The 11902-nt window shown below is 37.1% G+C and overlaps 1 protein-coding gene across 1 annotated transcript; it reads left to right on the top strand.

Moving 5' to 3' along the window:
* Positions 1-7032: 7032 nt before the first annotated feature.
* On the top strand, positions 7033-11667 carry Ppt1 (Palmitoyl-protein thioesterase 1). The gene is made up of 7 exons (XM_071595534.1): positions 7033-7247; positions 7329-7438; positions 7515-7642; positions 8718-8876; positions 9720-9825; positions 10506-10676; positions 11325-11667. The coding sequence occupies exons 1-7, from the start codon at positions 7145-7147 to the stop codon at positions 11448-11450; spliced, it is 903 nt and encodes a 300-aa protein (XP_071451635.1). The 5' UTR covers positions 7033-7144; the 3' UTR covers positions 11451-11667.
* Positions 11668-11902: the final 235 nt, after the last annotated feature.

The following is an 11902-nucleotide window of genomic DNA, read 5'->3' on the forward strand; positions in this document are numbered from 1 at the left end:
CACAGAGAGTTGGCTGTGCAATGATATTAATGACCAAGAAATTTTCCCAATAGATTTCAAAGTTTACCGACACGATAGAGATACAAGACCCGGAGGAGGGGTTTTCGTGGCAGTTAAAAGTCATTTTGAAAGCAGGCAAGTTTCATTTGAAAATAATAACATAGAAAGTGTTTGGTGCACCTTACTACGGACCAATCAACCCAACATAAATTTATGCTCTTTCTACAGACCTCCAGACTCAGATTTGAAAACACTTCACACCCTCAACGATCAAATTCACAAGTTTACACGTAAATATAATAACAGCATAAACATAATTGGTGGCGACTTTAACCTCCCTGGTATAGATTGGGACAGCAATATCGTTAAATCTGGGACCCGCGATCGCGAATCTTGCAATTCCATGATAAAATTGGTTCAAAGAAACTCCCTCCATCAAGCAGTACGCATGCCCACCCGTGGAAAAAACATATTGGATCTATTTCTTACAAACACGCCGGAACGTATTATTAGTGTATCAACTGATGAGGGCTTGAGTGACCATAAAGCAATTAATGTCCATTTGGACATAGCAATAAAAAAGATTGTTAAACCAAAAAGAAAAATTTATAATTACCATAAAGCAGACTTTGAATCTTTTGCCAATCAATTAAACTCTTCACTACCCGAGTTCAAAACCCGCTTAAGTCATGCCAACGTGGAAGAAACTTGGACAGAATTTGTCAATATCATGCAAAAAGGAATCGTAGATTTCATACCTATAAAATACGTTAAAGCAAATCGCGACCCCAGGTGGTACAATAAAGACGTTAGAAAAGCCCTTCGAAAGCAGAGAATGCTACACTCTAGGGTAAAGAGGGCAGGCGTGAACACATCATCTCCTGAGAATACACAATTATGGGACACATATAGATCCTCTAAAATTGAAACCAAAAAACAATTACGTAGCGCCTTACTGGAATTTAAACGCAAAGTACTTTGCGAGCACTTGGACACTGACCCCAAAGCTTTCTGGTCATATGTTAGGGAAGTAAATGGGAGTAAACAAACCGTGGCTTGCTTAAGGGATTGTAGCAATGTAATTCATACAGACAGCGAGGTTAAAGCTAACATCTTAAATTCATTCTTCCAAAGCGTTTTCTCGAATGATGTTGCCACCGCATATCTCCAAGAAACAATACATACTCCACCCATGGAAAAAATAACAGTGGACCAACAAGGAATTCTAAAATTACTTAATGAGATTAAACCCAACAAATCCCCGGGTCCCGAAAATATACCAGCTAGGGTGATAAAACATTTAGCTCCAAACATTGCCCCGTACCTTGAATTTATATTTAACAAATCCCTCACAGAGTGCAAAGTACCTAAGATTTGGAAAACCGCGCAAATAACGCCTATTTTTAAAAGTGGTGACAGGGAGGATCCCAGTAATTACAGACCTATATCTCTCACTTCTATCTGTTGTAAAATATTAGAGCACATAATTGTCAGTTCAATAATGAGACACCTTGACAACATTAACTTTTTAAGTGACAATCAACACGGATTCAGGAAAACCCGCTCCTGCGAAACCCAATTAGGATTATTTACACATGATTTACTTGTATCTGGTGAGAGAGGTAGGCAAGTGGATGCCATCTTCTTAGATTTTCAAAAGGCATTTGATAAGGTCCCACATGGTAAACTCATTCATAAATTAAAGGTCGCGGGTATAAACAAGGGCGCTATAAGTTGGGTTAAAGATTTTCTTTCAGAGCGGGAACAGAGGGTAGTCCTTGATGGCGCTAGTTCCGACAGCGTTCGAGTCACGTCGGGGGTACCTCAGGGAAGTGTGATCGGGCCGTTACTTTTCTTGATTTTTGTTAACGATTTGAACCGCGAAGTGAAAAGTAACATTAGGATGTTTGCGGATGACACGGTGATCTATCGGGAGATATCTGGGGATGAGGATCGTTTTATTCTAGCGCAGGATTTAGATTGCATTACTAAATGGTGTTCTAACTGGGGATTGACTCTAAATTATAATAAATGTTCAGTGGTAAATTTCTTTAAAAGATCAACGGGATTTGCTTACAAATTAGCTGGAGGTGACCTAGCAGTAGTTGATACGGTAAAATACCTAGGTGTCACATTCACTAAAGACTTAACTTGGGGGACTCACATACGTAAAGTCTGCGGTCAAGCAAATAAAAAATTGGGATTCATTAGACGCATTGTCGGCAAAAGTGACTCAAAGGTCAAGGAACGTTGTTACCACGCTCTTGTAAGGCCTCATTTAGAATACGCATGCAGCGTGTGGGACCCGAGTGAAAAAGGTCTCATTCGGGAAATTGAGAAGGTTCAACGCCGGGCAGCCCGTTTTGTAAAAAATTCCTACGATAAAACGCAAAGCGTTACCGAAATGCTCATGGATTTGGGGTGGGAATCATTAGAAGAGAGACGATTCAATGCAAGACTGAAATTATTAAATAAATTCAGATCCGCATGTTTCAGCACCGAGGTCTCGCAGATTATTCGTACTCCTACATACATTGGTCGCTTGGATCATGCATATAAAATTCGGGAAATAGATGCCAGGACTAGCCGACTCAAGGACTCCTTCTTCCCACGGACAATACGGGATAGCAACTGTAGGATTATAGATAGTAAAAATTCCACTTGCCACCCTCAGTGTCTAAAAAATAATTAGTTCTACTTAAATGCATGCTCCTCCACTAACCTTATGTGTTTTGTTATAATAACCCATTCTTTCCGCATGATATCATTCGTGTTCTGTTCATCTGTTTTTAAGTTTCCCTTTCAGTCCCTCTTCCCTCCCGGCGGGGGGAAATTCCTGCTACCTGCAACGTTGGGTCGAATTCCCTTCCTTTTACTGTCTCTTTGGGGGGTTGAGTGTTTTGTGGTGCATTTTCATGTGGTAGTGATGTTTCACATTCTTGCTTGTTGTGTCCTGGCTTGCGTGTTTTAGGATGGCTTTCGTGCTGTATCCTGGGGTGCAGTTTTTTGTTGTTTTGCGGTGTATGTGTTTGCATGAGTATTGGATGGAGGGAGTTTTGCATGAGTGTGTGCGCTGCTGGGGTGTAATTTTCCGTGTTGTTTTTTGCATGTGGTATTTTTCGTTTTTACGGTTGGTGACCTAACACCCCCCGCCACACGCCCTTGCGGCGGCTTGCGGGGTATTATGTAGATGTAGATGTAGGTGAATTTATATTAAGTGTATTGTATTTGTGAATTGTCCGTCCGGAATGTGTAGAATAGTAACCGGTAATCAGTTTTAGAATGAATATATGCCTGCCCTCTTTCGATGTATTTTCTTGTCCTCTTTATGTAGGCATTGGAATAGCTGCTAACTATCTAATACTCGCAATATATGTAGGCATGTTGGTGTATGTGTTTGGTGTTCGGTCACCCCCTTTCCACGCGGTTTCTGGTGGATCGTGGGGTGCCAGGTGAATGAGAAAATAGAGGGAATATATATAGAATGGCTGTTGACCTAACACCCACTACCACACGTCCTTGGGACGGCTTACGGGTTATTTTGTAGATGTAGATCTAGAATTGGAAGTGTATATATTTGTCGATACCCTGAGTGTTATTTTTTTAATATAATAAACCCATCACTCGAGCAGTTCTACAACATGATTTGAATACGTATCCTGTTATTGAATATTGTTGTAGCTAAGTACTTTATTTCGTGTGATAAACATTTTTCGAGTGCATGATCAATCTAATATTTGCGTTTAGGTAACATGATTGGGATTGTGCATGAACGGCTGGTGACCTGACACACGCCCTTGCGACGGCTTGCGGGCAATTGCGTGGATGAAGAGTGGCATTGTCCAAAGGGGAAGGAAAAACACCTTAACGATGTGCAGTTCGACTGAAACACCCCCCTCCCGCCCATTAACCTTCCTAAGTGCATGCCAAATCTTGGAACACAACTCCAAACATCACTTTCCCCTCTTACCCCCTCCCAACAAAAGAAATGACCTAAGTCCCTAGCATACTACCACGTCGACCCCTCCCCCGGTGTGCGGTAAATGAAGGGAACAATTCCCCCTTCCCTTCCATGGCGACCTTATTCTCTAAGTCACCAACCATACCCACAAACCCGCTCCCTACGCCTCTTAAGACTAGGTCCCTACTGCCAATACGTTGTATACCTGTGGCCGCAAACACACTCATGTGTGCCTTGTGGTGAATGTTGAGCTGCCAGACACGAAAGACTGTATTTCTCATGTTTCTCTATCCCAATCCAACCCTTTCCAACATCCCTTACTCCATTCCTCCCTCCCCAACCTTCCTCCATTTTGCCCTACTTCCCTTACTCTCGGATGAAGGTGCGTATGCATAGAATGGCACTGTATATTTATTATTATTATTTTAGAATTACGTTGCAATTAGGCGATTTTCCTGGTGGCAACGGTCAAGTTTGGTCAAAGATAACTCTTACAACGAAAAATACATACATACACGCACTAGAAAAACAGATAAGAGACAAAATATTCTTACATACAATGACACTTCCATATCACATGCAAACAAACTTCCACATCACATACAAAATGCCGTCCACATCACATACAAACAATATTTTAATAACTACAATGAAGTTTATTACCCAGTGGCTGCTTTACATTTATACCTAAAACTTCTAAAATTAGATGGAATCATGTGGGCATAGAAATTTGCACTTTATTTGAAATATTTTTACTAAATATTTTTCCCTTCTTCTCCTCTTCCTCTCCCAATGGAAGAAGGGATCATTAGATCTTAATTTTGTCCAAATAAAGACCTCTACCTATCCTCTTCCATATCCTCTCCACCTTTTCGGTGGATCGCGGGGTATGATGAATAAAAAAATATCCCTCAAGTTTTTGTGGCGGGGTGAGTTAAAGTACCAAATATGCATGCAGAAATATTAATTCATAAATAAACTTACATATTAGCTCATAAGTCGTTTTCAGATATAGTTTTTTTTCGAAAAAAATTATAGAAAATAACAGGCGCTACTCACATCAAGTAGGGAGCAAATAAGACCATTATTACGCGTGTGTGTGTATTTGCGTGAGTGTGTGTATGTAGGTATTTATGTGTATGTCTTTGTATAGGCATGCGTGCGTACATCAATTTAAAGTAGTCGAGGCTATATTTAACAACAAACATATCACTCCTGTTGCATGATTCTACTATAAATGGCTGTGGTACCATGTGAATTCCTATTGGTTCCGATAAGTTGTTACTGATTCATTTGCATGCCGGAATTGTTTTCTGTGGTTGTGTCTGATGCATGGTGCGTGACTGTTCGTTCGTGTGCTGTGCATACCTGGTGTGGATACACCCCCTGCCACAATCCTTCCTGGTGAATTGGTAGGATATTATGTAGATGTAGATACACAACTCTCGCGCAAACATTCCAATTAAATGTACAACATGATATAATTGCCCAATTCTTGCATTCAACATAGTAATTTAATTTTTTCGGTGTATTGAGATCGATTTTCTCATTTTTGCCTATCGCGCGAGGGAAGACAAGTGCTTGGATATGTCTGTGGGAGATTATCTCACAGCACATATCTCTCATTTTATCTCTTTTATTTTATCATTATTTTGTCTTATTTATCTCCCTTTTTTATCTCTCTTATTTGATCTCGGTAGTCTACTCTACGTATATGATGGCACCAAATTATGTAATGTATAATTTAGTGCCATCATAACTCCTACTGCGTCGCAAGAAAACTCGGCCCTGTATCTTTCTAAAAGTCTAGCCCGCTCTTATCCTCGGATAAGTCATTAATTAGAAAATGATTTATTTAAATTCTTTAAATGAGCCAAAAGGAAAAGAAAAAAGCCAGTGATCCAAATGAAATCGATGAACAATGGGCCCCGAAATTCTTGAGCCTCTGATGTCATGCGTTAGGCTTTTATGATAAAAAAGGTGATAAAGGATCAAACAAGGCGAAGTAAAAGAAACGATAGGCTCTAAATACGTAGTAGGGATGACAAAAGTGGGAGATGTTTTCGAATGAAATTTTTAATAATTTTTAAAATATCGTAAATTTTCGATTAAACAATACCAGTTCCTTGCTCAGCCTTTGCACATAAATTGCCCAAGTATCCTAGTATTTTACGTATCTTGTTCAAAATACCATCAAAAACATAAAATTTTCATGATATGTAACGAGTGTCATAGCACCATAAAGGTCATTCGGATCATTCGCAATCTACTTGCTAATTCCAGGACACCTGAGTGTAGCGCTTAAGCAATACGACTTTCATGCGTCGATTGAGAGAGAAAAAATTCATGCTAGCAATAGCTCATTGATGAATACTCATATAAGATGGGAGAAGGTAAAATCAACTACAGCTGGATGTAGTTCCTGTTTACGATTCTGCTGCTAATACTTTTGAAAACCGTAAATAAAGAAGTCTTGCAATAAAATTATCACAGGACGAGAGGCTTTCGAAAAGAAAGTTTCCCAATCTCTCCTCTCCTTAATCACATTTATCTTATTATACTATATGCCGCGGTGCATTATTTCGGATTCATATGTAGCATAGTAATGAATGCACGTCCATAGTAGTAATCTATTGAGAGCTAGTAGAGCTGAATTATTTTTACGATGAGCATGCTATTTAACAATCAATTACGGTTAACTCAATAGTTTCAGCCTCAACTTTGTGGAAGTTCATTTTAATAAATGAAAAAGAAAAACTTTGTTCCAATCCACCCTTTATTTCAGGTACGACTAGTTTCGACGCTACGGCGTCCTGAGGATGACGCCGTAGCGTCGAAACTAGTCGTACCTGAAAGAAAGTGGTGGATTGGAACAAAGTTTTTCTTTTTCATTTATCAATTACGGTATAAAAAGTTGTTCCGAATTAAGCTTAGCGAATATTCTGTCTGACTTCTGCAACTACCAAATTTCGTCGAAGCTTCGTCTTTTTACGCAACGGTAGAGTTTCTCTCGAGTGGAGGAAGGTCTGGGGAGTTGATTACAGATTCTGGTCAGAGAACGACGTCACGACTGAATGCTTGGAAAGGGCAGCGCTTCAAACTCAGTCCCGGCAGATCAGCTGGATGAAGCTACGCGCAACGAGCGTCAACTCTTAGTATTCAAAGTCCAAAACAATCCACGAAATGATGAAGTTGTGGTATTTATTAATTTTGTTCAATGCGTATTTCGCTAGCAATTCTGAGGGTGTCGCTGGACCGATTCCAATAGTTCTTTGGCATGGAATGGGTTAGTGTAGAATGCTATCGTGGTTCAATATATTATCATGCATATATTTAAGCTATTGTTACCGAAAACTTGGCATTGTAGGTGATAACTGCTGTAATTCTGGAAGTTTGGGAGCTATCAAAGAAATGCTAGAGGATAGTATTCCAGGAGTTTATGTGAAATCCTTAATGATTGGCACAAATCCGGCTGAGGTTTGTGCAGCTACTGTTATTTATTAGTCGTCTTGTGAGTGCTTCTTTGTGCATTAACGCATTTCGTTACCTATAGGACACAGAAAACAGTCTATTCTTAAACGCCAATACTCAATTAGAAGTGGCATGTGATATTATCTCCAAGGATTCCAAACTAGCTGGTGGATTCAATGGAATCGGATTCTCCCAAGGTGGCCAATTCATGCAAGTACTTTTCTACAGCATCTCTCTGAATTGGAATCATGAAATTCATATACATTTTTTCCAATCTTTTGTCCAGTTTTTTTAATTTCCAGGAAGCTATGGTTTAGCTTGCGACCTCAATTTTTATTGAGGTTTTTGGAACGGAATAGCATACTATGGTTGTAACTTGTCCACATATATGGATTTTCATTCAATATGGGGAATTTTTTAGGTCAGTGCGGGACTTAGAGGAAACCGCAACCTTCGCCACAAATAAGGGGTGTAACATGATAATCAATTATGATAGGACTAAATCTTTTGCTTTCCAGGGTGAACCCTTTAGAGATGTTGTTCCAATTCCAAAGGCAATTCAAAGAGTTAAATGAATTTGTAAGCATATTGTATCTGTGTACTGGGGGAATGTCATTCCCATTTAAAACTAAGGTGATCCTCAGAATGAAACTAGCAATATGAGCTATATAAGCAATGTAAATGTTGGTAAATGATTTGAATTCTCTATTTTTTCGCCGATGGAATTTTTAATGACTTGGGAACATTTATGCGGGTTATACTCCATTACTTTACCAAACAGATATAAATTTTACTACTCCAATAAGAAAGCTCAAATAATGAAATTGCCAACAGCAAATAAGTGTAGTCAGATATGTCTCAATGCTACCTTTGAAACTAGCCAGGAAATGAAATTAATGAAAGAAACCACGCCATTTACAGATTAATATCCCATTTAATAAGTAAAAAGTTATGTACTAGAAATAAGTACCACACAACGTCCACAATTGTGTTGTTATGGAGAGAAAGAATAATCTATTTGCCATGTATTAAATATAATACACTGAGTAATGTCAATGCCAGGGCATTTTCAAGGATTCAATTGCCTTATTCATTAACTTAGAAGTTCTCATTTATTCCTTTTATATACCCATGTATCTATCTTTTTATGAGAGCCATTGGAGATAGAATGTACCATATAGCAAGTTTAATGTTAAACGATAATGCTTGTGTTCTATTTCAATCATGAGTCCAAAGGTTGTGTACAATTTGAACAATTTCGTTTCATTGTCTCAATAATATCCAGGAGAGCTCTGGCCCAGCGATGTGTGCAGGTGCCTATGATAAATCTTATTTCTGTTGGGGGCCAGCACCAGGGAGTGTATGGATTTCCTCATTGCTATTATCCTACCCATAAGTGGTGTGATTATATCAGAAAAATTCTCAACATTGGGGCATACTTTTCGTAAGTATCAATGTAACCATGCACTAGTTTATTTCAAACTAGTGTATACATAATGGAAATAATGATAATATGGCTATCTTTTTTCTATAATTTTTCACATTAAAATAATTATTGCTTGATACAATGAATACCATTTGAAATACTTCATTATGTATCTTATCCATAGTTTCCCATCAGACTTATGTAATTTTATTCTAAATGCCCAGTAGCAGCACCATGTGTTAATTACGATGTACAGTTTTTTTCACATAGTCTTTGTATTTAATTAGAATTGTTGTTGGAAGCAGTTTATATGATGTATAGTAAAAACATTGATAATACGTATAGCATCTGCAGTAGCGCAGTTCTGATTTCAGTTGGAGGCAAAAACTTGCTAAATATATTTAATAAATGAAGTAAATACTTTTAAACGGTTATGTTTTTACTGTAAGATAATAACTTGCTGTAAATTTAAGCAATGAATCTATCACAAGTTTTCACTTTGCTGTGTGTATATGCTTTTGACATATAACAGTGCCACCAATCATGAATTTGCATGTGCAGGTTTTGTTTTCTTCTTTCTGGTTAAAAATAGGGAACATGTATCATGCAGATTAGATTGCAGTGATGTGACTAGCAGATCCACCAACCAGGAAAACCATTCAGTATCTAGCATGTAAATTCACGTCTTTATTTGGGGGTTTTAGTCCCCATTATGCTGGGCCACCCTTTCCGGTTTGCCTCAGAAGATTTTCTAGCAAGTGATTTTCGTACACCATTTAACCCGCATGAAAAAATTGGAATCTAGATTTTTTAATTTCTTGGAAACATTTGCCCTAAATTAACTATAACTTCCTCCTACAGATGGGTGCAGAATTCTTTGGTTCAGGCTGAGTACTGGCATGATCCCATTAATGAAGATGCATACATAAAGGGCAGCATTTTCTTGTCAGACATCAATAATGAAAATGCAAGTAAAAGTATTAACATTTATTTTGTATCAATACATTTTCACTTCATGGCATTACTCTGTATGACATTTATGTTTGCAAATTCCCTAGAGATAAGAGAATGAAAGAGTAATTTGTGAGGGAGCAGTTAACCTTTTACTGGTCTTTATTGATGCTAAGCTACTTAACAAAATACTCGACAATATATTTATGTCATATTAATATAAGTGTTTTTTTGGAAAATATATTTGTTTTCTTCTTTAATTTTTTCAAAACTATTTCTAATTTGGATGTACATTTGTGTAATTTCAATTTTTGTATTCACTTTAATTATCCATTCCACGCTTATCTAAATTTCCATGACTGTATCTTAGGTTCCACTACATATTTATGAAGTATAGCATCTTCTTTTCAAATTAGATAATGAAATTCAAATTGCTATGTCTAAAAAGACATTTCCAGTCTTTAGCTAATCAGTGCCGTTTCATACTGACTCCAAGAGGGTCCTACAAATTACTGCACATCCTTTTAAACTGACCACTAATGTGCATATTCAATATGCCTTTGTATCGTACACAGATTAATGTGATAATGTTACAATCCTTGATCTAGTAATGGTTTTAAATGGGAGTGCATAAGTTCAGGTTTTATAATGGTTGATATTTTTTAAATCTATCAAGCATTTGTAAATGTTTTGCAGGGTGTTAACAAGACATATATCAGTCAACTAAATAAGCTTAAAAACTTTGTGATGGTTAAATTCAATAATGATACAATGGTTGAACCGAGAGAATCAGAGTGGTTTGAATTCTATACACCTGGCCAGGCCAAGTACATCACCCCACTGAGAAAGAGCAAGATATATCTTCAGGTAAGTCTTATCATGATGAAATTCTGTCTTTAATCTCAGAAGCTAATGCCTAAATTTTTTTAAGGAAAATGAATTTTTAAACAATTCTGAAATGGAGACTGGAAGTAGTTTTAAAAGATACAAATATAATATTTCAAGAAGTCATATCTTCAATGTTGAGCTATTTCGGGTAGATTTTCTTTTGCCTAAATTTTGAAACTAGGGAAAAAGAAAAACTTTATAAAATACACTACTATAAACTATTGGCATGACCCAGCTTTCAGTATTTTATTTCATCTTCAGGTAATGACACAGTATGATGAAACTTGGGTCATGCAACCCATTTTTAAATGGTGGAATTCCCTAAGTTGTTCTTTTACCTCCCAATTTGTCAGAATGGTGAATTTTGTCAATTTTAGGGCTCTTTTGTGCAGGTTATTCAGGGTTTTTATAGTGTTCATTATAGCCAAATTCATTTTCTTTTTACTTTCCAAAGAATTGAAAAATGTAATTTCTGGTGATGGTTTTAGAAAAATACATTTTAGAATAGAGTAAATTATGGATTGATATCTTGACCGTTTTCAAATACTTTTCATGTTAACATTGAGTTTACTAGTGACTTATGAGTGACATTATTGGCCATTGAATGACCAAGTTTTTTCCCCACAGGATCGCTTGGGGCTTCGACAAATGGATAAGGCTGGAAAATTGCATTTTCTTTCATTAAATGGGCAACACTTGCAGTTTACCTGGGAGTGGTTTATCGAAAATATTGTGAATGTATTTCTCAAGTGAATATCTTGAAAAATTCTTCTCATAATTGCTATTCTTTAAGACTGGTAAACATATATTTCATAAGGCTCTGTTACAGGACATCAAACAACCTACTGTTGGAAGTAGCCAAGTTGCATAGATTGATGTACTGTCATATGTGGAAAATATTTTAATGGAATGAATGTACTTATCTTATTCTGCAAACGTTGTTATAATTGGTAATAAATACTTTTAAAAAATTCTAATTGTTAATCAATTTTTTAGAAGGTAATTGATATTAGTACTAGATCTTTCAGCGAAACTATAGGCAACACAGGGATTGAAACTGGCCCAAAAGTGAACAATACATATGATTAAGCCATTAAATTGTCTAGTCACTTATATTTTTGGGGAAATCAAGCAATGAAAGTACGTGTGGAAAAAATTAATTCCTATTCAACAAAAATCAGGAATGTGAATTGATCTGTCATGAT

The sequence above is a fragment of the Hetaerina americana genome, unplaced genomic scaffold (assembly GCF_022747635.1).
Source record: "Hetaerina americana unplaced genomic scaffold, ioHetAmer1.1.p SCAF_7, whole genome shotgun sequence".
NCBI classification, from domain to species: domain Eukaryota; kingdom Metazoa; phylum Arthropoda; class Insecta; order Odonata; family Calopterygidae; genus Hetaerina; species Hetaerina americana.